The 27,807-nt window shown below is 41.3% G+C and overlaps 1 protein-coding gene across 1 annotated transcript in view; it reads right to left on the minus strand.

Annotated features, from left to right (window-relative positions):
- mmp17b (matrix metallopeptidase 17b) overlaps positions 1-27,355 on the minus strand; it is a 37,105-nt gene extending 9,750 nt beyond the window's left edge. The window contains exons 1-9 of the mRNA XM_073486441.1: positions 27,218-27,355; positions 23,357-23,489; positions 23,055-23,214; positions 22,759-22,867; positions 22,399-22,576; positions 11,312-11,488; positions 9,091-9,184; positions 5,642-5,715; positions 5,344-5,493 (exon numbers count right to left, since the gene is read on the minus strand). Coding sequence (XP_073342542.1) covers positions 5,344-5,493; positions 5,642-5,715; positions 9,091-9,184; positions 11,312-11,488; positions 22,399-22,576; positions 22,759-22,867; positions 23,055-23,214; positions 23,357-23,489; positions 27,218-27,346 — 1,204 coding nt within the window. The 5' untranslated portion in view covers positions 27,347-27,355. The remainder of the gene's footprint in view (positions 1-5,343; positions 5,494-5,641; positions 5,716-9,090; positions 9,185-11,311; positions 11,489-22,398; positions 22,577-22,758; positions 22,868-23,054; positions 23,215-23,356; positions 23,490-27,217) is intronic.
- Between the last annotated feature and the right edge of the window lie 452 nt (positions 27,356-27,807).

Consider the following 27,807-nt stretch of genomic DNA (forward strand, 5'->3'; position numbering starts at 1 on the left):
GATTGCTGAGAAACCCATCAAAAACACATGGGTATTAGTATGGCTTTGTTTGTCCCCAAAATAGGCCCAGGTGCAGTCTGGGTGCATTAGTCAAAGCCTCTTCTCATCAACTCGTTAGAAAACAATAGGAGGGAACATATATAAGGCTGTGCAGAGATGGCATCGGTGTTGGAAGTAGGGAGATTAGTAATTGAAAAAGAAAAATACAATAGACAAGTCATGGACTCAAAGATTTACAAAGAAATCCTGGATTTGAAAACCCACAATATCCTGCCCGAGGGCCTCACCAAACACCAGAGGTATAGTATAAAAAGAAGAGCCTCAACTTATGTGCTCAAGGGTAAGTATTGAATTGATCTACCATCATTTACAATAAGTACATTTGTTCTGTTGTATAAAGACTGAGGACTTGTTCTTGTCCAGATGATGGTCTGTACTACATATGTAGAAGGAGACAGGACAAGATGGAGCACTTGGCCAAAGTGGTCACCTCAGCCACAGAGGCAGACCTGGTTTTCAAGGAGATGCACTGCAGTCCACTGGGCTCCCGCTGCGGCGTCGAAAAAACCCATCATGCCATAATCAGCCGCTATTACTGGCCTGGAATGGAGGCTGACATCCGTAAGTGGGTAAGTCAGTCGGCTCACTCAAATTTACCTTGAGTTTTTGACATTAAGGCCTACTTAACAAAACAATCTTTCAAATTGAAGCAATAATACATTGGATTGAATTAAACAGTCAGATCTTTTTAAAACCAAAGGCCTATGAGCCACATTTATTTGAATATTTTTTTGGCTTCAGGTTGCCCAGTGTCCAGACTGCCAGGCCAAGCGGGCAAGTCTGAAGAAAAAGACACAGTACAAGCCAATACAAGTGAGGTTACTTGTGCAACTGCCTCTCACATGCAGCAAAATGTGCTTACCTACCAACTACTCCTTGTTCAGATGTCTAATTATCCTATGCTGTTTTCAGGTTTCAGAGCCATTTGAGCTTGTGGGGATGGATCTGATGAGGCTGACTGTTACAGAGGATGGTAATCAATACATTTGTGTAATGGTTGATTAATTCACAAAGTGGGCAGAGGCCTACCTTCTGAAGAGTAAGTCTGCAGTGGAGGTGACCAAGTGTATTCTTGATTTTGTATACAAATTTGGTGCACCTCAGAGACTGCTTACAGACCAGGGCATAGAGTTTAAAAACCAGGTAAAAATATGAGAAACATTTATATCTCACTCAGGTATACAGCAAATGCTGAATCATTTTCAAAATTGAATTTAAGGTGAATCTCAGACTCTGTGAGTCCCTGGGGATTCAGAGAAGCTTCTGTGCCCCTTACCACCCACAAACAAATGGCTTGGTGGAGAAACTAAATGGCACCATCCAGAGGTAGGATGCATATTGTGATATTGGCAGGTAATCATACACCCATGACATGAATGGTATAGACTGAATTGGTGACATAAAATGGCTGCTGTTTTGTTGACTAATATGCACAATTGTCAGGTCCCTCAACAAGCTGGCCCATAAGCAGCCCAGCACATGGGACCAGTACTTGCAGGCTGCAATGTTTGGTCTGCACTCCAAAAAGCACCTGACCACAGAGTACACCCCGTACTTCTTAATGTTTGGCAGGGAGGCCAGGTATCCATCAGAGGTACCACAGGAGTATGAGGTAAGTGTCTATTAGTTTTATATTTATGAAGTCAAGGGGTTGTGGTAATGACTTTGATAAATGGCTTGGAATGTAACACCACTTTGCATTTTTATACTTTAGGTTACAACAGCTAAAGTGGAGAGCCTGGTGGTGCAGGAGGATGTTTTCAAGGGGCTTATAAACCAGCCTGAGACGTATGACCATGTGAGGGCAAATGTCTCAAGAACCCAACAGAAAATTGCCAAGCGCAAGCTAGAACAGGGGCACAATGACAACTTTGAAGTTGGAGACATTGTCCTCAAAAAAAACATCAGGGAGCAGCAACGGAAGGGGTAAAATGGCCTCAGACATGCTGGGGCCCTTTACGATCACCGCAATAAGGGACAAAAGTGTAAGTCTGGCCAGCAAAACGGCTAAATTGATGGCAAACATGGACCAACTGACTAAATACACAGAGCCAGAGGAGAGAATACCAGCCAAGCTCCGTAAAGGTAGCGGCTCTCCTTTGGCTCGCCCCCCCACACAACCACCATCCAGCCCCACCAGCCTCACCAACTTCAACTTGACTCCCATCTGCAACCCTCCAGCAGCCATGTTACACAAGAGTCGACCAATCCACAATGGTAAGTCCTGTTCAGTAATGTGACACGGTGTGATAACGCTAAATATGCTTTGAAATGACCGTGTTTAAAATTTCCAGCACTCGAAGTTATATGGAGGAGCAGAGTAGAGCTCCTGTGGGCCAAGGTGGGGCCTTACAAGCTCTTCACAGCCGATCTCCAAAGCCTGGCACCTGGGAGGGAAGTAGTAAGTGAGGTGAGTTTTGTGAGTTGTTTCAGATTTTTCCTCCTTTGATATAAGTTAATAATATCAATATTCTTTGTGCAGATCTAAATGGATATCTGGAGGTGGTATCGAAAACCATCCCCGCAAGGGTGAAGGTGGTGGACTCATTTGAGATGACATCGATCTGGAATGGAACATCAAGGGGGATGAGAATGGTGAGAATAATGGTTGTTTTCAAATGTGTTCACTACAATTACACATCTTAAATCTGAAATTCTCACTTTCAGCTTGACATATCAGAGTGGGATGTGCTCATTGGGGCTTGGTCGTGAGTGTATTTTGATGACTGCCATTTATGCAACTATATACACAAGTAAATTCTAGTGCATTGAGGTATCCTATCTGTAAAAGGCCATGTATCCAAAGGAGAGGAGGTCAATCATTGTCGACCCCTTTGGAGCCACTCCCACTCAGATACAACAGTGCAGGGATTCAACAAGGTCAGTAAATCCAGGATTTATTATGCATGTGCAAGTAACAAACGTAACAGTTTTCTTCCATTTTTGCTTTTGGGCCTTCATGCGGAAAAAGGGTCTCAACATTTCAAGGTGGACCTGCAATACAGTCCTGCATCCACGCCAGTTGGATTCCACATCCTGTGGTGTGATTGTCTGCAAAGTAAGATTATGTACCCTTTGAAGCATTTTAAATGTGCGAACTGAGTCGCACTGACAATTACCTGTGCTTTAAGATTGCAGAGCTACTCCTTAAGGAGCAGACAATCGTTTTCCCGGTCGACAAGGCGGGAATTGACCACCTTCGGACGGAATTGGCCCTTACGCTGATCGACCAATCTGGTAAGCTTCAATCTATTTATCGACCTAGCTGACATCTGCATACACTTGAACCAGTGTGAAATTGAAATATCTGTTAATAGACAACATGGCAGATTTGTGTCGGTTCTGTGGGAGGAGGGACACAGGAGACGGGGACCCTTTGGAGACAACTGTGGATGATTGGGTAGGAAGACTACAGTTAAAGAGTAAAGTGTGGATGTCATTTTTCCCAAAATCTCATTTTCATATCTTCTTTCAGATTGAATGCGACACATGCAGCCTTTGGTTCCACTGGGTGTGTGTGTGGGGTAACCTAATTTGCAGCAGGGGTTTACCTGTCCTGCCTGCAAGTGACCCCCAACCCAGCTGTCCCTGCTCCACTAGCTGGCCGGCTGGTACTGCCATCGCTGAGAGAAAACGCTCTCCTGTTTCACTACTTGGCGGTGCCTCGTCTGCTCAGTCGTCTCCTGGATCCACATACATTATAATTTGTATCAGATATTCTGTCAATGAAACTTGTTAACTGTGATTTGTTCTCTGTACATGCGACATCTATTGCATGTCTGTCCGTCCTGGGAGAGGGAGGACAGAGGATGTTCACTGTACAGATTGTGAAGCCCATTGTGATTGCAATGTGATTGTGATTTTGAGCTATAAATAAAATCAATTTGACATTGAATGTCTTTTGCCTGTGTATATTACAAGCCCATTTATTTTTTTAAATCATGAAGTTTGATTTAGATAATCCAACAAATGGCCACATAAAGGATGGTTATACCCTTGGCCCCCGTGGATCATTTCCCTCTTGTTTTACTCTCCATATCTGTAAATTTGTTCATCACGATCTTTGTATATTCTGATGTATTTTGCTAATCTTTTATTCAATATTTGATTTTGGCCTGTGCTGGATTTAAAACACAACAGTTTGACGCCTATGTTTTCTTGCCAGGGCTGTCAGTGGACTAGTTTTTGGTGTTATTTTGGGGCCGATGGGGGTTCTTTGAACTTCACTATTTCCAGATGATTACATCAAGAATTTGTGACAACCCAATAAGTTTTGAATTGACTGCTTTCAAACGGCTGCTTATTTGTTATTGGACCATCACAGTACCGACATGGTGAATAGACACTGCGGTCACAAGTTGATCTGACCACCTTGTGTCCAAAAGGTGACTCTGTGTGTGCTGTGAAGAGTGAAATAGGCTGTACCGCCAGTCACCTGTGTGGCTTTGTTGGCGTGGTGTGCTAATTACTACCTTGGAGACCTTTATTTTCCCTCAATCAATGTGAGTTCGAGTCCCGTTTTTTTTTTTTTTCTTTCTTTTGTCTTTTTTTGTTTAAAAGGGTTCCATAGTTCTTCTGTGTGATGCATGTTTACTCAAATAGGAAGCGAAGACGAGTGAGTGTATTTCATGAAGATTTATTAGAGATTAACATTCACAGGAAGAGCAACTCTCCCTTTTCCTGTTTACAACGTCTTCCGTGACAACCAACAACATTGATACAGCGACTGAGGGTTAGACATGTTTACTCAAACAGGAGCCCACCACGGATCGGGTATGTTTTGCACAGAGACAATCTGAACACAGAGGCATATCCGCGGACAGCTACGTCTTCTCTTCCCGTTTTCAACATCTGCTGTGGCTACGGCGACCACTGACGCATTCGGCTCATGGTCGCCAGTTAACATAGCCCCGCGTTCACCCCCCTCTCGGATATCTCCGGGGAGAGGGGGGAGTGTTTTCACGCAGAAGAGCCCGGCCTATGAAAATCACTCCTGTCATGACGTAACGACAGGAGCTGAATCTGAACAGCCTGTAGGAGCCCCGTTTTACCAGTGAGTGGGCTGCAGAGACCATGCAGGACTTGTTTGCTTTCCTCATCCTGGGAGTTGGTAGGCTCAGGGAGGACCAGTTTATATATGTAGAGACCAGAGAAAACGTGTTTTTCATAATATGGGACCTTAATGGATTCTTTCACACTTTAAATGAGCTTTAAATCCAGATGTATCGGATATGATCTAAAATAAGGTAATAGTCATACTATATTTTACATTATTGGATATACCACTAATAAAGATGATGGCATGATCTGAATGTCTCTCCACCACAGCGTGAAGACGAGGTAGGTCAGGTGGCAGACCCCTCCACAACCTCCAGACAGAAGCCCCACGACCGGATACCAAGCCGCCACTATTGACTCGCCACATCATCAGACCTGGAGGGATGAGAAACATGAGAGGAACATAAGAGGAAGATGGAAGTGATAATGCTATAGCCGAACGCCTTTCATCTTCAAAAGTAGTTATTAATGTATATTTTCTAAGTTTACATTCTTAACAAGTAAGTTTCTGGTGTATTCAGACCTTTGAAGAAGAAAGTCTCTCCTCGGATCCGTGCTACGGCATCAAAACTTGTGTTACAGTGATCTATGGAAGGGCTGCAGGAAGAAAACACACAGGGAGACTTAGTTTGAAGAGCTTCACGCCTTCATTTGGTGGGGTTAATATCACAGATTACCTTTAACACCGAAGGACAACTACTACTACTACTACTACTAGGATAATTAAGACTATCTCATGCAGTGTTTTGTTAACTCTGACAAATTCATCAACAACATTTTTTCTCATAACAAAGATGAGACATCAACAAAATGAAACAGACTTAAATTCATAATTTTTTTGAGGTAACATTTCAATAAGCCAAATATGTTTTATAATGTCACATTTTTACTTAAGCCAAATAAGTTACAAAAAGCAATGATGTAACCTCATGTATTAGTAGCATATCACAACAACCTGACAGTTGTGTAGTACTAGTTTATGTTCAGTCTAACCCTAACCCTAACTCTAACCCAATGAGTTACCTATTGTATTAGAATTTACATTGTCCTGCCGACGAGAAACAATCTGACTAACATCGCATTTTTCTAACTTTTTGTTTTTGTTTTCTGTCCCCACATGCTGCAAGCTGTGTCGTTCGCTCACTAGATATAGCTTCCTCCTCCTCTCTCTCCTCCTCCTCCTCCTCCTCCTCCTCTCTTTTCATTCAGGCTCCCTTCTGATGGACCATGGGGCCCCTGGGGTCATCTACCTCTCCTGGCTCCTGCTGCCTTACATATTAAAGGATCTGGATTGTCATACCCTGGGCTCCGCTGGATCATTGCTCTCCTCTGTTTTACTATCTCCTTATATCTGATTATATCAAATTTGATGCCTCTTCACTCTGATCTCTCTGTCTATTGCTAATTATCGTGTGTGGCCTGCCCTCTTCCAGGTCACCACGGAGGTTGCGTGGCTCAGGCGCCACTTGGTGATGCCTCGGCCTGCTCAGTCATCTCCTGGATCCACACACTTTACATATATTATAATTTGTATCAGATAATCTGTCAATGCAATTTATAAACTGTGATTTTGTTGTTCTTTTCTGTACATGTGACATCTATTGCATGTCCTGGGAGAGGGATCCCTCCTCTGTATCTCTTCCTGAGGTTTCTTCCATCTTCTTTTACCCCCATTAAAAGTTGTTTTTTTTTCTCCATCAACAAGGCAAGTTTTTCTTCACTCGAATCAAGGGTCTAAGGACAGAGGATGTCGTTCGCTGTACAGATTGTAAAGCCCATTGAGGCAATGTGATTGTGATTTTGGGCTATATAAATAAAAAATGATTTGATTAGTTATTTTGAGAGGAGACAGTCTGTTGTTGATGTCCACTGTCTTTACTATAGATGTCTGCTGTTAAGAGGCTGAAGGCTGAAAAATGAAGCCAATGGAGAAGTATCAAAAAAACCACAGTTCCAAATGTGAGTCAATCCCCATAAGAGCCCATATTAAAATGCCCTTTACGTCTGGTACAAAAGATGGTTTTGGTCTCCATAGCTAATTTCCCCCTTCATGACAACTGTATAGGTTATGAATAATTATGGGAGTGGCCGCTTTGAGTGATGGCTAGCTACAAGGCATCTGCTTAGCTTCAACTCAGCTTATTCCAGTCACTGATTTTGACCTCTGATCCGTGTTTGTAGTGTTGATGCCTTTTGGAGAATTTTTAATGCAAATATCAGACATATAATATTCGACACTGTGTGGTTAATTAGACTAACAGACTGGACTGGAGGGACTAATGCTGGTGTTTTGCATTAACAAACACCCTGGTGAGCTCTGGAGGAGACAGCCATTGGCAGAGCCCAGAGCTTCTGAAGCAATAAACATCTGGAGTCAAGGACAGCATAGAGTTTGTTTTTGAAACTTTTTGAGATCAAAAAGTGGATTTATCTTCACTCTTGCTTCTCAATCTGTCTGCAGCAATGAGCCACAGAGGTACTGAAATCCACTGTAATGAATTGTAATTATTTCTTACTTGACAGCTGAATGGAGGGGAATATACTTTACTTTGTGAACATACAGAGAAGAAATGGGGGAAAAGAAAAGATACTGCAGGATAACAGTGAGAAACAAAGACAATGGTGAGTGCTGCCTTTCGTCAGAAGCTCACATTAAACTGAACACACCCTCAGTGCCAGTTGTTGCTCGCTATCTTGCAGCTAATATGTTGTAAGGCAGTGATTCCCAAAGTGTGGGCCGTGGCCCCCTGGTGGGCCGCGAAGGTACTGCAGGTAGGCCGCGAGAGGTCATTTTCTATTTTGTAATTAAGTTTTAAGTTACCATTAAATATTTATGGTTAAATATTTTAATTTAAAAAAGTAATCACAACTAATAAAACAAAAACATGTGATTTAAATTACGTGTTATTCTTCATTTATCTGACCTATTTATGAGCCGGAACGTATCTTACATTTCATTATTGACGGGGGAATTGTAATTGAATTTGTGTGTTGATCAGAGTTGTTGGGTGGGCCGCAAGAGATTTTCAGATTTTAAAGTGGGCCACGGCACTCTGAAGTTTGGGAACCCCTGTTGTAAGGTATTCTGTCTGTTTAGGGCGAAAAAACCCACAGTCAAAATTCACTTCTCTTTATGTGTGGGCATTGACGCTTGATAGCAATAGCAAGCTTGATAGCTTGCAGCTAGGTGAGCTACATCTCCAACCACGCTCTGACTCTTTTCTCATTTCCAATTAGTAGAGTAAGGCGGAGTCAGGGAGAGAACAGCACAGCCTTCGAGAAGATGGAGGCCAATTTGACGAAGAGAATACAGTACCATGGTGGTTTTCTTGCCAGGTTTGGCACCCAGCAACCCAGGGCTGAGTCAGCAAGAGTTGCTTACTGAGCTAACAACAACTACATAAATCACCTTGTTACTGTAACTGGCCTTGGTCATCATTCTCAGAGGTCGTGCATGGCCCTGGCCCGGAGGTGTTCATTGAGAAGCTGCTGGTTATCACTTTTGACAGCAGTTCCAGAACTGCTCATGGCAAGTAGAGGAAGTAGAGGGAAAACCAGCAAATATTTTCTCCATAAAACATGACCTAGTTTCACCTAAATCCTGAATAAAGTTATAAAGTTGTTTTTGTACAGTTATTTGTGATTTTTCGGTCACGAGCAACATGCTCCTCTGGCGACATTCTTCTTTTTATACATCCATGACAGCATCATAAAATAAAGAAAGAGTTTATCAAAAAAAAAAAATTAATATACACCCCTGAGTGCAGGATGAATCATCAACATTTTTAATGAGTTTCCAGGAAGTTACAAACTCTAAAATGCAATTGAAAACACCAACAAAATGGCTTTTTTGCCGCTTTTGGGCCTCATACACATGTATAGGTGAAATATGGAGCATAGACATGTGGACTTGAAAATTGATTCAAATTAAAATGAATTATCTGCTAATGTAACATATCTTGTGAGTCATACCCATGTCTATGATGGTGGCTGTGGCCTCTGTGGTGTAACTGAGGCTCTGGGGCAGGCTGAGGAGCATCAGTGGCCAGCAGCTGGTTCCTTTTACCTAAATCAAAAAACAAATCAATTTAAACCCTAATGACAAACCAATAAGCAGCTAGATCCACTTGACATTAATGATGAAGCATTAATTATGCAGGCAGAAAAGATAAAGTACAAGTGTTTGAGGTAGTGCACTCAAACACTTGTGGTTTATCTTTACTGACTACAGTTGTGATCATCATAAGCACATACTCAATGAAGGATATCAATATCTTCATTATTGGTATCTGGCTGTTTGTCACTACAAAGAGACAAACTCTGAGCTAATTCTGCAAGCAACAAGATAAAAGACTGCTGAAAAGAATGTATTTGGTCATAAACCAGGGTATTGGACAACTTAAAAATGCAACCTGATATAGCACTAGATAAAATGGATACCATTAAGGATCACTCAAGATCTATCTAATAGTTACCGAGATATTTTTGTCTGGACCAAAGTTGTGGCCCGACCACATAATTACCCCTTGCACATCTCGTTATTGCTGACACAAGTTATCACCTATGAATAAATTCATCAGCACTGGAAAAAAAAAGTGCAGGTTTTTGATTAAGAGAAGTAGACTTTGAGACGATTGCTGCCCACAGCCATGACAATGACCAATAGTTCAAATGAGACATGACCACAGGCCTAGAGGAAAAAGTTTAATAATGGCAGAACTTTTTGAGGAGAGGTTATGTGAGTTGGTGAGAAGATTTAAACATCTGTATGATGTTACTTCACCTGGGCTCAGAGACAAACAGCTATTACAGAACAGCTGGGAGGTGACTGGACAGGAATTAAGTGTGAGTTGAATGGGTGGCGAAGGAAAAGTGGAGGTCCCTGTGAGACTGATTTGACTCTGAACGGCGCCCTCTGGTGGTTGTATTGCTTAACATCCATGCTAACATGAAGGATGCATGAAGTACGTGGTCAGTGTTAGTTAAATCCTTTGAAACAGATGTATCTATTTTTGTGCATAAAGGGAGTATAAATGAGCCTTAAGTCAGCTTGGATTTAAGGCTGGATCTGCACTACATGTTTATGTATATGATTAACTGTATATGTGTTCTATGCTTGTATAACATGAAGGAGTTACAAACTTTCAATCCTGTGTTGTATAATAAATTACCTTGAATCCTGAACTGTGAAACAGCAGCCTTAAAGCCAAGTGGGAGGATTTATTAAAAGCAACAAAGCAGCTGCTTGATCCTCATGCTGATGCATTTGACCAGAAGTTTGTATTTTAATGCAGACAGCTGTCTGTCTCAGGAACATTTCATGGGCTGGAGGAAGCATGCATGACATTATGGACAGGCAAAATGGATTAAGAATGGCTATTTTAAATAACAATGCAGTCACACAATTCATCACAGAGAATTTCCTGATTTTGACCTTTTGATTCTTTACAATGCAAGGCTTTCACATGAACATCTGAGCATAATGTGTCAGATAATGACAACAAATGACACTTCTGTATTTCCTCTATAACAAACCAGAGGACATGCAACTGGTTCACAGTTGTTCTCATTCATTCATAAAAGCTTAACTATTATGCCTTTTATGGCCTTTCCTGTGAAGTCCTAACAATAATAAACAGTGTAAGGATTAAACATCATGTGACCAAAAAAGCTGTTTACACCACTGGACATTGAGCCTTTCTCAATCTTTACCCTCCCCACTCCCACTGTGTCACAGAGTGTACTCAGTTTGTAGACTCAATCACAACTGACTGAAACACCCTTCATTAAGATGTAGGGCAGCAGCAAGCTTTTGGGCGAGCTTCCCTCTTGGGAGTGTTTCATATTACCATTATCTTTCGAAAATGGTATTTCTTTCTTTTCTTTTTTTGTGATGTTTATATGCTGCATGGTATTTGCAACAGGTCCTTAACACTTTACAATCATATATTTGATCTTAGATACAATGTAACCTTGGTTATGGTTATGGCTGTTAACTTCTGTATGACAACAATAAATGTCCATCTTGGTCTGAGCATTTTGTGTTACGGGTAGTTGCAGGGAATGTTTGTATGGAGCGTCTTCCTTGATCAACACAACACGGCATTGAATGTGGTCAGTAAATCAACAGATCAAATCTGAGAAAGGCCCATTCTGACTTTCCACAAAATAGGCGTGAGAAAGGTCTATCTACCGTAGAGCTGGGTGATTTGCTCCAGATCTTGGCGTCCCAAACTGTAGTGGAGAGGGTCCCCAGCAGGACCCTGGTAGTAGGGCCTCATCACTGAGTGGCGGGATGAGGAGTGAGCAAGGCCCAGTGCGTGGCCAAATTCATGGACCAGCACTGTGAACAGATCAGTACCTTCAGAGGCTGGAAGGAAGAAAGGGGGAAGAGAGACAGACAGAGAGATAAAGAAAATGATAAGCTGATGAGAAAGACAATGTAGTTTTTCTGAGAGTCTTGCAAGAACATCAAATGTACAGTTTGACCTCTGGGTGCCACTACAAATCAGGTTTATTCTCCACCAACTTACATTTTTTAAAATAAATTATGAGTTGGTAGCTTAAAAACGGAAATTGTGGCAAGTAGCATCAAATGTAGCTTGTCGAGGACTTCCGGTTATGGTGCACTGCTAGGCGGACATGTGACGGGGAGCTCCCATGTAAAATCCATCAATTAGCAATCAATTAGCCTACAGGAAGTAGTAAACAGTCACCACTGGCCTCTAAACGCAAGAAACAACTAAAGTGCCCAAGAAAACGCAAGCCAAGACTTCGGGCTCCGCTGGGTCTCCGGGTGGCTCGGGTGGCTCCCCCACCCCGACCGAGCTAACTAACTCCGATGCTAGCAACGATGACACAACTAGCTCTGGTCAAATTGTGGACGCTATTCATACAATGAAAGAAGACTTTGTGTCGAGGTTTGATGGGCTGCTGGGCGCTATTTGGGGTGTGCAGGGGGAACTAAAGGCATTGACTGGCCGAATGACTGAAGCAGAAGAAAGAATTAGCATCAACGAGGACGACTTAGCATATCTGAAAACACAGTCAACCAACATGAAAGCGGCCATGGAAGAGCTAGCGTTCAAGGTGGATGACTTGGAAAACCGAGCACGCCGCTCGAATATCTGTCTGGTGGGTCTTCCCGAGTCAACAGAGGGACACGACATGCGAGCTTATTTGGAAAAGTGGATTCCTGAGGTGCTTGGTGAAGACAACTTTCCGGGACCATTGCTGATAGAAAGGGCACACCGAGTCGGCAGAATTAACAACAGAGAGGGGGATCAACAAAACACAGCGCGACCCAGAGTGGTGGTAATGAAGTTCCTGAACTTCGCCGACAAGGTACGAGTAATAAAAGCGGCGAGGAGCAAAGGAAAGATACTTGTCGGCGATAAGAGTGTCATGTTTTTCCCCGACATGTCTGTGGATCTGCTTAAGCGCAGAAAGGTGTTTGATGCCGCAAAGAAAGAACTGGCTTCCCTCTCTGTCCGTGACCTGCGTTACGGAATAATTCATCCAGCCGCTCTTCTGGTGACCATCAGGGGAAGACGGCACACTTTGGACACAGCACCTGAAGCGGAGGCTACTATACGGTAGGAAGCTTTTAAAGCCTTCCTGAGAGGACAGATGATACGTTTTACAATAAACATATAAAAAACTATAAAGCTATAAACATAAATCTTGGAGGTTGGAGGTGGAACAGTTAGAAAAAAAGATTAAAGTAACCAAATCAAAACATTTAGCAAATCCTTCCCAACAGTCATTTAAAGATCTTAATGAATTTAGAGCTAAGTAAAATGTTTTATCTGTCAATAAAGCAACTAAAAGCCTGTTGAAATTGAAACAGTCTTGCTGCTAACAGCTTGGCGTGTTAAACAATCTGAAACTGAAAGAACAATAAATACAATTCAGCTAGATGATGGTTCGGAGACTAGTGACCTTAAAGAAATCAACAAAGCTTTTAAAGGTTTCTATGAGAACTTATACAGCACAGATCTTTCACCCTCAGCTTTACAAAAACAAAAAGAATTTTTAGATTCATTGAACATCAAACCTCTTGAAGAAAACTTCTTGGCTGATCTAAACCTTGACATAACCATTGAGGAACTGTCTGCGGCCACTAGGAGTATGAAGGGGGAAAGACTCCAGGGCCCGATGGGATCCCCATTGAAATTTATAATATATTTAAAGATGCATTACTGCCGCTTTTGCTTGAAATGTATAAAGAGTCCTTGGGCAGTGGGTCTCTCCCCCCATCTCTACAAATCTTCCACAAATGGTGCACCAGGACCAAAATGGCTTCGTTCAGGGATGGCAAGGTTTCCATAATATACGACGAGTGCTTAATATTGTGTTTGAAAAATCAGGCTGTATGGACACCGCTATTTTGTCATTGGACGCCGAGAAGGCCTTTGACAAGGTGGAGTGGCACTTTCTGTTTGAGGTACTTCAAAGATTTGGCATAAAGAAGGAATTTCTCTGGATTAGACTACTCTATGCTGACCCCCAAGCTGTAGTTTTAACAAATGGACTGTCTTCAGCACCCTTTAAGTTGCACAGGGGCACAAAGATGACAACAATAAATGTCCATGTCTCCACTGTTATTTACCTTGGCAATCGAGCCACTTGCCATAGCAATTTGTAATCATACTAATTTAAGTGGCATAAGGATAGGAGATATGGAACATCGTATAGCCCTGTATGCTGATGATCTGCATGATGTTTTGCTCTAATTTGAAACAGAGTCTACCAGCTTTACTGGACCTAACTAATTATTTTGGCAGATTTGCAGGATACAAAATAAATTACTCCAAGTCTGTATTATTCATGGATGAAAAGGATCGACTAAACCCTCCACTTAACACTCCTTTTACGGTTTCACACAATGGCTTCACGTACCTGGGTGTTAATATCGCCCCCACCACCGACAAAGTTATTCCTAATAACTACAATACTGTAACAGATAAAGTCACCCAACTTATAAACAGATGGAATAATTTACCCATTTCTATGATCGGGTGAATAAATGTGGTAAAAATGTCAATTTTTTATCTAAATTCATGTATCTGTTCCAATCTATCCCACTCGCTCCCCCACCCTCACTCTTTAATTCACTTGGAAAGCTTTTTTCTAACTTTATATGGAAAAACAAGCGCCCTAGGCTCAAGCTCTCACTACTGTATCTACCATATGAGAGAGGTGGCTTACAACTACCAAATCTTGAGTGGTATTACTGGGCAGCTCAAATCAGAGCAGGAATGTTTTATTTTGAGAGAAACCACCCTCCAGCCTGGGTTTCAATAGAGGCACATTTAATTAACATTCCTTTAAACCTATATTTATACTCTGCCAACAAACAGAAGCTACTCAAACATACAAAAAATCATTTTCTCAAAAATACAGTAATGATCTGGCACAATGCTCTTGCATATCTGGGAGAGATAACTAAACTATCTCAGTTTTCTCCAATTTATGGTAATGACGACTTCCAACCTGGTAGAGCAGATCTGGGGTTTAAGATCTGGGCATCACAGGGTATAGCCAAGATAGCTGACCTTTACAATGAAAACCTGGTTCTCATGTCATTTGAAGAGCTCAAATCAAAATATGGGATTCCTGCAAAACATTTTTTAAAATTTCTACAACTTAGAAGCTTCATCCTTTCTAAGCAGAACAATAATTTGAATCTTCCTCCCCTATCCAAACTAGAGGACTACACTTTGAAGTTTTTACATTCTAGGGGGCAGGTTTCATTATTATATACGCTTTTTGTAAGTGTGGCATACAGAGCCATCAGTGGTACATTATTATTAGTTACATGTTTAACGTGATTTCCATTTAGTACAGCTCATGTTCAGAGTGTGGTGAAAATTGTCTGTGTGTTTTCTGATAAGGAAAGAGGTTGGTTTATTGGTTGAAAAATGTAGTGTTATCTAGCAGTATGCATTGTCTAACTCTGACCAGCAGAGGGCGCGTTCGCTACACACACAGTGTGCAGGGACAAGGAATCTCGCGTGAATACGTTCAGAGAACGAGAACACACACTTGAATGTGAAGTTACGGTGTGTGTGGCGAACTGTGATGATAATATGACATATTTTTGCTCTTTGCAGGTAAGAAGAAGGGAGAGTTAGAATTGTGTAATTGATGGGTGAACATGTTATGTGGTAGTTTATGATCCCGGTTGGACTTTATGTGGTATTGTTTATGAACGTTACTCGTTCAGCGAACGAAACGTACTGAAAATGGCTAGCCAGTAGTTAGCACTGGTTGCCTATTTACCGCGAGTGAGCGTGAGGCTGGAGAGTAGAACTATGAGCCGGTCTAAAGAGCCCGCACTGCTCGTGTGTAGTTCATAGATAAATAAATAAATAAATAACTTAAAATAGATACATGATTGATTTGGTTAATGTGACAATGTTTGGCAGGCATGATTAGCTGACTGTGTATTTGAGAAACAAGTTGATATTGAATGTACATGATGAAACTGGTCTGGAATAGCGATGCAACAGACATGATTTATTGTTTGGATGTTAGTCTAGATGTTCATAATTTTTCTGTGTTAGAATATCATATACGTTCAGAGAACGAGAACACACACTTGAATGTGAAGTTACGGTGTGTGTGGCGAACTGTGATGATAATATGACATATTTTTGCTCTTTGCAGAACAAAATAAAAGACTTTAAATTAAATGTGTAGTGTAGGGCAACTTCCCTCTGCACCACGCTACATAAGCAAGTCTAAAGAGTCATCACAACGCTTACTTTCAGCCTGGAGAATAGACCTGCAGGGGAATTTAACAGAGGAGGAATGGGCCAAAGCATGTTCTCTAGCTCAGACCCAATCCATAAACACAAACTCCAAGCTGCTGCAATATAAATGGCTAAGCCGACTATACATAACACCAGCTAAGTTACACCACTTTAATTCTAATATACCTGATACTTGCTTCAAATGCAAAGACCAAAAAGGTACCTTATTTCATTGTATCCGGGAATGTCCACAGATTCTTTCTTTTTGGAGGAAAGTTTTAGACCTTGCTAGCCAAATCATAGGTGAGGAAGTTCCTCTTAGTCCTAAATTGTGCCTACTGAATCTCTATCCAGGGGACTTCACTACCTCTAAAAAAGTTAGATCTCTACTGAATATTTGTTTTCTGGAAGCCAAACGATGTATAGCTTGCTCATGGAAATCAGATACACCCTGTGCCACATCGCAATGGTTGAGGGGTATGACTTTTTACTTGGCTTTAGAAAGGATAAGCTACACAACACAGAACAGGCTTGACATGTTTTGGGAAATATGGAACATGTTCTATAACTTCCTTGAGAATAACAATGTAGACGATCATGGTTGGATGGATGAAAAGATGGATTGAGTTTCCCCTTTTTTTTTTTTCTTTGATCTATTTTTACTATTATTTATTTTACAATGTAATTAGCCCAGTTGATTCTAATGACTGTAGCACACTATACACTGTGACATGAACATTTTCTGTGTGTGCTACGAATGAGGAAAAACCTGTGGACTTTCACATTCATAACTAGATTCAACACTTATTATTTCTCATTGGAAGTCTCCTGTTATATTGTATTATGTGCCTCGTTGTGTTGTTATTTGTTTGTTAAATGCTCAAAATTCTTAATAAACAAATGTTTTTAAAAAAAATGTAGCTTGTCTCCCTTGAAAAAGAAAGTGATACTGCTACTGTGCTATGTAGATACACAGTTCATGGCAAGGTGGAAAGAAATAGAGAAGAAACAATCTGTAGGTCCACCATTACAAGCCAAAATAGCAGACAGCAGACTTATAAACAACCTTGCAGATAAAAATAATCCTTGGATAAAAGCAGAAAGTAGTCAAAGAGCATAACCTGAAGGATGCAGAGAAAATATTAACAAGGGAATATGGTGTGCATATGATGTAGAGTTTATCCCAAACAGAACAGACACCAGATTTAAAACATGGCTGTGTAATGCATACAGCATACTGTTGCTTCAGAGAATGGAATTTAAAGAGTTTTGAAACTTTCAAAAAAGATTATGGATTGGAGAACCAGGGTTTCTTTAGATATTTAAGAGTAAGGCATCGGTTTAATTAAATTATGACTTAGGGATTGGAAGAAGCAGTGCAGTACTAAATGTCTTTGTGACAACTTACAAATTTGGGAGTGGATGTAGACTAATAACTATTGTATAAAAGTTTTCAAGGCGCTTTAAATTCAAACAACTAACATGTTAAATGTAAATGGGAAAGAGAAGGAGGAATGTTTATATTTGAAGATGAATGGGGAAATATTTGTAAATTACATTGGAAAACCACAGCTTCACACAGCTGGACGGAATTTGGATGGAAAAGCATCATGAGATTCTTCATTACCCCTGCTCAAAAGAGGCACATTGTTGGAGGTTATGTGGTTTAAATATAGCCAACCATTATCATTTATTTTGGGATTGTAAATCAGATATTGATCAAAATAATGTCATGATCTCGACATTCGAAATCCAAGGTTGAAATAAGTGGATTCACATTGGATCCGGCGTTGCGGTGAAAAGGTTTTCCCATTCATTTTAATGAGGGTAGTCCGTTCTGGCTGCGGTGGTGCGTGCCAAAAAAGTTGAGACGCAGTCAATTTTTGGAGACGTCACATTGTGGTGGCCAATCACATAAGCTGGCGATCAGACTACAATTGAAGCCAAGGTTGAGTTTAAAGTAATGTGTTGTGTGTATTCACTGAGGCTTTGTGCACCAGTTAAAACACATCTGCGGATGCAGACGATCACTGTAGGACTGGCATGTGTAACTTACTGTGGCACAGTGGCAGAGACATGACCAGAGATCATAAGCAGAGTAGAACGGGACAGTAGCAGGACGTGTTATTTAGCATTGATTAATACTACAGAGGGAACACAACAGACATTTCTGTGTAGCGTTTAGTTTCACTTTCACTTTGGTCGGTCTTGTGCCCCAGTTTAAAACACACAGTAATGACAGTAATGACAATACTGTTATTTTTAACATGAAGACAAACAATCACTAGTAGGTCTAGCATGCTAGTAGCAGAACAACATAGCAACTTTGCCTTATGGCAAACTGATCAGCGGGGGTTCAAACTGCAACAAACTGTGGCGTTTCACCGCACCACCATCTGCTTGCTATGCGCGTGTCGCATATGCTACAGTTACAATAAAGAGTCACTAGATGGCAGGTACCCTCTTTGACTTCTCTTCTCTTGTTTACAGTTAGTTTCCAATTGACTGGTGAACAAGTTATTGTTACATTTATATTGTTAATAAATTATTTAAATTTGACAATAAGGCCTTAATCTTGGGAAATAAGAATTAAAAAATTAAATAAGATATCATGGCATAAAACCAATGATCCTAGACTAGACTAGTCTAAAAATGGCATTGCCATTTGTACTAAAAGAAAAAAACAACAAAAAAGATTGAGAATTGAAGCGAATCGTGACCTTAAAATTGAAAATCAAATCGAAACGAGGTTTTGGAGAATTGTGACATCCCTATTCATAAGTGTCTGGAAACTGTATTTCAAATCGCTATTCTATTTGATGTTCTGACAATAAAATACCAGTCAAAAAGTTTGGACACACCTTCTCATTCAATGGTTCTTGATTTTTTTCTTACAAAAAGCACCATTAAAGGAAATTAAAATAGTCCTTCTTGGGAAAATCATTATAATAATAATTACCCAAAAAGTGTGTTTTTCAACTTCAAAGCTATATTTACCAAGATCTGTGGCACAAATTTTTTTATGCAGGACCAAATAACTGATTGAACTACGTTAATACTACACAGAACCTAAAGCAAGCAACAACTTTTTAAATGAATGCATGTTGCCAAGTTTCCTTAGTATCTCCCTGATGTTCAGGACAAATTTTAACCCAATCCAGTGAAAAATTAGTGATTAGTGAGGCTGAGAATATGCATACAAAGAATCACAAGAATGCTGAAAGGGCCAAACTTCAAAAATGTGTTTTGTTGACTTTTATTATTGTTTTTATATAATTGCTTTTATATTATTTATAATTTACAGCTTAGGTATAGCCAGACAAGAATATAAATTCTGCAAAATCCCTGGGTTACATTGAATGACTAAATGACTTTTTTATCTTTTATGTTTAAGATGGGGAAGATTGTTAATGTAGATTTTTCTTTAAGTTGAATGTTAATGTTCAACTTTATTATTTACCCATATGACACAATCTCTGGTTTGAAAGCAGATAAACAAATAAATATGGTATTAATTCCGAAAGGGTACAATGGTGCTAGAGGAATTGTTAAGGACTCTAACCCTAACCCTAACCCTCACCAAAATCATTCGGATTCATCATCTGGGGACCATGACACAGCAGATTTAATGAAAATGCAGCCATTACTTTTCAAGATACCTTGTGATGGACCAAAGTGTTGGTCAAAAGGACATTTTGGCCAGACAGACTCAGTGACCTGCTGTTGCAAGACATTATGCAGGATCAGGCAGGTCAGTTGTTGGTTTAAACAAACATAGCACTTTTATGCAGGAGACCATTGTTTTTGTCCAGTGTGAAACCAGAAGTCAGCGATAAATTCTTCTAACTTAGTAACGTAGTTAAGTCACGTAAGTTAAACCTAACAAAGTTGTTTTAGTGCCTGAACCTAATCAAACTGCTACCATATGAAAGTCTGTTATGTGTGTTGCTGTTACACTGCAAAGGTCATGTTGTTTTGTCAGTCACCTGGATATAATGTCAGCAGTAAAAGTTTCTGCAAACCACAGAAACATCCAATGTTGATTTATTTGTAATAAACATGGCATATCACATTCATATTATATTCTTATTAGCCATCTTTTACATCAGTGGTGGAAAGTATGGTGGTGGCGTAATTACAAGCCAACAAGGCTGCCAAATGGCAGACTGCAGTGTGAGTAAAGGTAATGGATATTTTTCAGGACACCTGGAGATATTTCTAGCCATTTTTGTACAAAACCAGAACCAGCTATTTTTCACAGGAAGTTGGACCATCTCCATCCATGATTGTGGTGACCAAAACAAGTATTTTAAGCCAAGCCATGGTTGTCATGCCTAAACCTCACCAGAGTTATGACAAGAGAAAGATAGAAAATTCAGCCTAAACAAATGTAAAGTTGCAACATAAAGAAATGCTTAGTTTTAACTTATCTGTAGAGAGGGAGTCATGCTATGCTGGGTCGAGGTGAAGTCTGAACAAGTCAGTCTTGAATCTTCGTCCACTGAGGCGCCAGAACAGAGAAGAGTTGTGACTTCGCTGAGCAACCTTTGTTTGCTCTCAGCGATGGCGGTACCAGCCGGCCAGCTCATGTAGTGGAGCGAAGTGCTCGCGCTGGGGCATGTGGTCTGACCAGTGTTTGGAGGTAGATGGGTGCAATTCCGTTGACGACCTTGAAGGCCAGTACCATTGTCTTGAATCGGATGCGGGCTGCAACAGGAAGCCAGTGGAGGTCACGGAGGAGGGGGGTCACATGGGAGAATTTAGGTAGATTGAAAACGAGGTGCGCTGCAGCGTTCTGGATACGCTGCAACGGTTTAGTTGCAGAGGCTGGGAGTCCAGCCAAGAGCGAGTTGCAGTAGTCCAGGCAGGAGATGACCAGCACTTGGACCAGGAGTTGCGTTGCGTCCTTTGTGAGGAAAGGATGGGGATGTTGTAGAGGGCAAATCTGCAGGATCGAACATAGCAATGATGTTGGGGGTGCAGGATAGTCTGTCGTCGAGGATTACGCCCAGGTTCCTCGCAGTCGATGAAGGCGAAACTGTGACGTCCTCGACAGTGATTGACAGGTCCATGCTAGGGCAGTCTTTCCCTGGGATGAAGAGGAGTTCGGTTTTATGAAGGTTGAGCTTGAGGTGATGCACAGTTGTCCAAGCGGAGATGTCTGCCAGACATTCCGAGATGTTGTCCGTGGGTGTTGGAGGATGGAGGAAAAGACAGGAACAGTTGGGTGTTGTCTGCATAACAGTGGTAAGAGAATCCATGTGATGTGATTGCAGAGCCTAGCGATCTAGTGTATAGTGAAAACAGAAGTGGTCCTAGTAGTCAGCCTTGGGGGACACCAGTGTCCAGAAAGCAGGGTTTGGACAAGGAGCCATTCCATATGACCTTAAAGGTGCGATTTGTCAGGTATGATGTGAACCAGGTTAGAGCGGAGTCAGATGCAAAGTTCAGCCAGAGTGGAGAGGAGGATTTGGTGGTTGACTGTGTCAAACGCAGCAGATAGGTCGAGGAGGATGAGGACAGATGAGTGGGACGAGGCTCTGGCGGCACGGAGGGATTCAGTCACTGTAAGGAGGGCTGTCTCAGTGGAGTGAGCAGTCCTGAAGCCTGACTGATTGAGATCAAGGAGGTCGTTTTGTGAAAGATAGGAGGACAGATTGTTGTAGATGGCGCGTTCCAGGGTTTTAGAGAGGAATGAAAGAAGAGATACAGGTCTGTAGTTTCGGATGTCAGCTGAGTCTAGGGTGGGTTTCTTTAGGAGTGGCTTTACTGTAGCTGTCTTGAAAGCAGCTGGAATAAGGCCTGAAGTGAGGGAGGAGTTGATCAGGGTGGTGAGGAATGGCAAGATGTTGTGGAAGATGTCTTTGAGAAGGGAGGAGGGAATCGGGTCAAGGGAACAGGCGGTGGCATGGTTAGACCTAACTAGTGTGTGAACATCTTCAGAGAAGAGAGGGCTGAAGCAGGTAAGGCCATGAGAGGTGAGGGTTGGGGGAGATGCTTTCTGGATGGGCATAGGAGTAAATGAGGAGCTGATGTATTTTACTTTCTTGGTAAAGTAAGTTGCAAAGTCATCAGCAGTGAGGGAGGAAGGAGGGGGAGGGGTAGGAGGGGTTAGGAGGGAAGAGAACATGGAGAATAATTTCCTGGGGTCTGAGGCAGAGGAGTTGATCTTTAACAGGTAGAAGGCAGATTTGGCTGCTGATACAGTTGAGGTGAAGTCAGAAAGGAGGTGGTGGTAGTGAGCAAGGTCATCAGCATGACGTGATTTTTTCCATTTTCTCTCTTCTGCTCGTTAAGGTAAGTTGCTATCTAATAGGTAGCAACTTAGGTTGTTAGCTCTGAGGTTGTTGTTGTTTCCCGTAGTGATGGGGACTTTGAAAATGGTAACAAGCAGAAAGCAGAAGGAGAAGAGAATGCTTCCTGAAATAGTCAGCCAATAGCAGCCTCAAACCTACACTCTACATCTGGTGAGTCAGACTATTTGAAGATAAACTGTGCAGAAGTTTTCTTAACATGTTTCCACCTGACTGTCTGAAGGTCCACTTCTCCTCTGCATCCAGATGAATCCCTCCGGCCCGGTCAGGGTCTGATGGGAAAAACGCATGGTCAACTGCACCGCCTGCTCCATCAAAGGGATAGTCATCACCATGGTAACCATGAAGGAAATCTACCTGTAGGTCAGCTGCCTCTGGACTGCCCACCTAAAGACAAGGAATAATAGAAAAGAGGGGTTTGATGGTGATCTTCAGGGCAAATTTGTGCAACTAGAGCAAAGAGCACAAAGTGTGTACAGCTATAGGTACTTGTGCTCAGATACTGACCTGAGTTTTTTACCAGCCCTCTCCCTTATGTCGTAAATGCAACATCAGGTAATTGTACTCACCTCATGGAACTCCAGTGGTGTTGGCTCTGCCCACCCTTTTAAAGCATAGAAGATCAGGATGTGGATCGTTTCCCGGGACAGATGGGGAGAGGACAGGTATGAACGCAATCTAAAAATGTAACAGAATGTGTTTTTGTGTGTAAGAGAGAGACAAAGGGAAGGATCATACCCAGTTAGAGATAACTTGAAGCACATAACTCTATTCACTATTTCAATAAAAAAAAAGAAAATAAATAAATATGTTTGTTCCAGTTAACCAGATTAAAATCATTACAAAAAAATTGATTTTATCAAACCTCCAGTTGATGTTCCTGCATGTCCACATGGTTATTGTCCTTCTCCTCCTTCTCTTCATGTTTCCCCCCTCTTCCCCCTCGCTAGCCAGTGATTTGGATGGTTCATCTCGATCAGGCAGGGAGCAGCGTGGACTGTTCATTAATGCCATTGTCTCCTCATCTGAACACACCAAAGCACAGAAGACCCAGAGATGACTCAATGAGTCACATATAGAATGGAAGATACAAGAAAGAGTAGCCTAAATTGTTGGGTCTCACAGAAAAGCATACAGCTTTTCACAGCTGCCATCTATAATCCTCACCAACAACTCCAGTGTCTTTGAGGCCTGCAAACCTCTGCATTACCCTTACAGCTTTAGTGACAGCTGTCCAGGCCTGGAGCTGACCCGTGGAGAGGTCTGAGGGTGGGAGGTAGCCATACTTCATCAACCAATCCTATGAACACAGAAGAGTAGATTGTCAATTTGAACTGGGTCTCAAAAAGCATTAGTTTCAGGATCGTTGTATTAGACTGCACTAGTGTTAGCTATTTAGGTGTGCCTAATAAACTAGCTGTGAACTGTGTGTATATTCATACAGTAGGGTACAGTTTGACCACTAGTCAAAATTCTTCTATTTTTAATATAATACTTATTTTTTTCTTAAAAATTATAAAATCATCTTAACAGTATGAGTGAAAAGTTGAATGTTTGAAAAAAGTAATACAAAGTGCTGTATCGTAGGCAACTGGACTTGTTTCAGTTTCACCTCTCATCCAAGAGGCTTCTTCAGTTCTACCTAACTGGAGGGGAGTTGCAGGCTTTTAAACTCTGTGAAGGTGTGTCCTAACAGAGTCGTTAAGGACACGACCGAGCCCAGGTGTGAATGGTTGTCTGGGCAGGGAACTCAGTACTGCATTGTAGGTGGGTGATAAGTAATGTTGTAGGCCACCTCCTCTGTTCAAAGATGAACGTTCCAGTTTGACATAGATGGACTCTTTTACTCCTCTTTCAAACCATCTGTCTTCTCTGGCCAAGATGTTTACATTGTTGTCCTCAAAGCATGGGCGTAGGTTTCTATATAGATGGTCGTGACATGTCACAACCAATGTTCGAGGATTGCAAAATAGTCACTACCAATATTTGTCAATTTAATTTTATATAGGAAAAATCTACATTCATTGACAATGTTGAAATACTATTTCAAATTTTCAATATAGTACACATATGGTAGCATTAATAAAAACTATTTTACATTTGTTCACGTTTTGTTTTTTTGCCACGTTCCGACATTGATTCCGTGCTATGACGACCCATATCCGTTGTTTTTATTGGCTGCGACAGAGTGATGGTTAGTGGGCCACTGCTGATCTGGTGTCAGTCAGGTAACCCCGCGGCCCCACATGCGACTCAGAAGAACAACAAACGTCCATGTGCTGAAATTAAAACGCCCCGCATCTGTCAATCGGGACTGGGGACTCCTACTTCAATGCAGTAGGCTAAGCTCCGGAGACAATGCCACCTCCAAAAAAGAAAAGGGACATTCGAACGTATTTCACTACCGCGGCTGTAAGTATAGTGTGCACAGAATCACGTAAAAAAACGAATAGCATTCAGAGTGCGATGTTTAGCTAAGTGTGTCTTCCCCGTTTCCCACCCTCGTGTAAAGGCTCTTTTATACCCTCCGTTAATAACCCGGATTTAGTAATAGCTCAAGGTAAGCATGGACATAGTGTTTGTACTAGGCCTACTGTGTTTTAACTCAATAACACCAACAGCCTTCACATCATTATTTTCCCCCCTCCAGCATACATTGTGCAGTTATTTGGCTTTTAAAAATGTCTCAGATGATCAGATCAGACTTAAATTCTCAAAATGACTTAACATAATGTTGTCAAATGAGCCCATTGAATTGACAGTTTCTCATCTCTTTGAACTATATGCATTGCCATGAGTCTCTGGATATTTAATGCGTAGTCATTTTGTTTGTAGTACTGGGGCTGCTGTGCTGGTCTAAATATCCATAGGCCTATCCATTATGATCTTGGATACCGTTAATGTTTTGCCTGTTATTTGCGGTGCACAGTCGCCATCTACTGACCACTTAGTGGTAATGAAATGCGTGGTATTACCGTTTCGACTTCCTATTCAAGAAGCGGGTGGGGTGAGGTTGGTAATGTCACTACCAAAGCTGAGACCAAACCTACGCCCTTGCCTCAAAGGGATAATTTTTCTCCCTCAGATGTAAATGGACAGCAGAGTCTTGACCTGAGGAGTTGGCCCTCCTGTGTTGTGCCATTCGTTTATGGAGAGGTTGTTTTGTCTCCCCAGTGTACAAATCTGTGTCCAGTCCTTGCTGCACTGAACAGCATAAACTACATTACTATCTATGGCCTGGGTGTTTTGTCTTTAGGATGGACAAGTTTTGGTAGGTTTAAAGTGAACCGGGATATGATGTTTGGATGTTAGGGTGAAGACATAGGGAATGACGATGTTGTTACGTTTTCTCGTCTCCTCCTGTCTGGCTGCTCTGAATCTTTTAGCGCTTTTGACAAAGGTCCAGTTAGGGTAGCCACAGGTTTTAAGTGCTCCCCTGATGTGCTTCTGTTCCTTCTCCTTCCCCTCTGACTTAGTGGGCACGGTCTCAGCCCGATGGTTTAGGGTTCTGATGACCCCCAGCTTGTGCTCCAGTGGGTGGTGAGAGTCAAACAGCAAGTATTGAGCTGTGTGTGTAGGTTTTCTGTACACCTCAATGTTGAGGCTTCTGTCTTCTTCAATGTGTACTGCACAGTCCATGAAGGACAGACTGTCCCGTCTGACATCTTCCCGTGTGAACTTGATGTTATTGTCCACAGCATTTACAGTATATGTTCAGTGAGGGCTTCCGCTTCCCTTGCTCCAGTTGCCTACAATACAGCACTTAGAATTACCATGACCTGGATGACTGAGAACCTTCATCAACCTGTTTTAGGCACGGCTGTTTCACTGAAAACAATACAACAAGCACTCTTCCTCCAGGCACAACTTGTATTTAACCATGATGTTGTTCTTGTCCTTTTCGCCCAAAAATCTAAATAATGTGAATACTTCAATGGAGTTAACGCTGTCATCTCTGCCATCTTGCTACATTGAATTAGCTAGCAACGCATGTGCACTCACGCAGCTGTAGGATTACCTTCAGCTGGCCATCACCATCTCTGCTAAGCAGCAGGAGACAAACAGAAACAGTGCAAATGCTTCAGGGATTTAATTTTATTTTTGTGGCGACAAAATGAAAGGAAAAGACAGCAGTTTTTTCAGTAACTGATTACTGTTATGAAAAACTAACAAAATAACAGATTACTTGAATTGCAGAACTAACCTGTAACATTACCTATTGCAACAAAAAAGTAATCTGAGTACTGAGTACTTTGTAACAAGTTACCCCCAACACTGAACATGATACAGAAATATTCAGAAGTATTTAGAAGTAAAGGTAATCAAATGCATTTTATTTTTTGTCCTCGTGTGTCCACACTCCCCTGGGTTACCTGGTAGTCTGATGTACAACCAGAGAGAGGGAGGGAGCTCAGTGGCTTACAATGAATTTACTGTTTAATCAGACTACAAAATAGACAAGAGTTGGCTATCTAGCATGGTATTTCCTAACTGTATGTTCAGTGGCTAACTGGGCTGTGCTTGTGATTTTCTCAGAGTTGTTAAAAAAAAAATACAGCCAGTGGTGGAGTTGATGCAGCAGACTGTGAGCCGTAGTTGCCCAGTGACAGACAGTTGAAACTGAAAATCAATGACATTGAAAGATGACTGACATCGTAAAAAATCCTGTTACTGAAAAAAGACAGACATGATGGAAAACTCGGAAGATTGTTATTGAAAAACACATCAAACTCCCCCAAAAATATCAAAATAGAATTAAATAATTTTTAATGTCTATGTTTTATTTTTCAATGCAATTATTTTCAGTGCCAAATATTTGTTTCAGTTCCAAAAAACTTTTTCATCTACAAATCTTTCAATGCAAATGTGTCCTTTGTTAGTTCTGGTATTGTTTTGATGACAAATTTCATTTTCATTCGATGCCAAAATTCACTGTCACTGTTCTGGGTCCATATAGGTCACTCTAACTGATGTATTTGAAAATGTGCATTCCTTGGCCCTTATAAATACTCATGCTGTTTATTTTACCACTAGTTTGGTACTCTCATCTTCAGTGGGTGACACTGATGAAGAGGAAGGTGTGGGGGTGACATCAGCAGTGCAGGATGTTTGCATCCATCCATTGCTCAGGCACAGAAGAAGAATCCACATCTCCATCTTGGCTGCATGTTTGAAATATTCACAAAGGAAAAATCTTCAATGCCACTCGTAAAATCCACTGGGGTCAGAGATGGTGCTTTCATCCATACAGAGAAAAAAAAAAACCAATACCAACAACACTGACAGTTAAATATGTGGAAGCAAAAATTGCAATTGCAGCTGCAAATGCTGAAAAAATACAGCAATGAAAATGACTAAGTTAAAGTGAAACTCTGGCCAAAATGCAACCTAGGCTGTTTTTGTGAATGTACCCAAGTCACACCTTCGTGTAAAAGCATAATTACGACGAAAAAGCCACTTTTAAGATTTACCGTAGTTTCATTTTCGGGTCAAAATCATTTTCAATTGCGTGCTAGGGGCAGCTGTATGGTAGCATCAAAATCGCTATTTTTAAAACACTAAGAAGACTCGACACAACATGAAACTTTGCTCGTAGCATCACCAGGGTCTCTACACAT

This window comes from Pagrus major, chromosome 18 (genome assembly GCF_040436345.1).
Source record: "Pagrus major chromosome 18, Pma_NU_1.0".
NCBI classification, from domain to species: domain Eukaryota; kingdom Metazoa; phylum Chordata; class Actinopteri; order Spariformes; family Sparidae; genus Pagrus; species Pagrus major.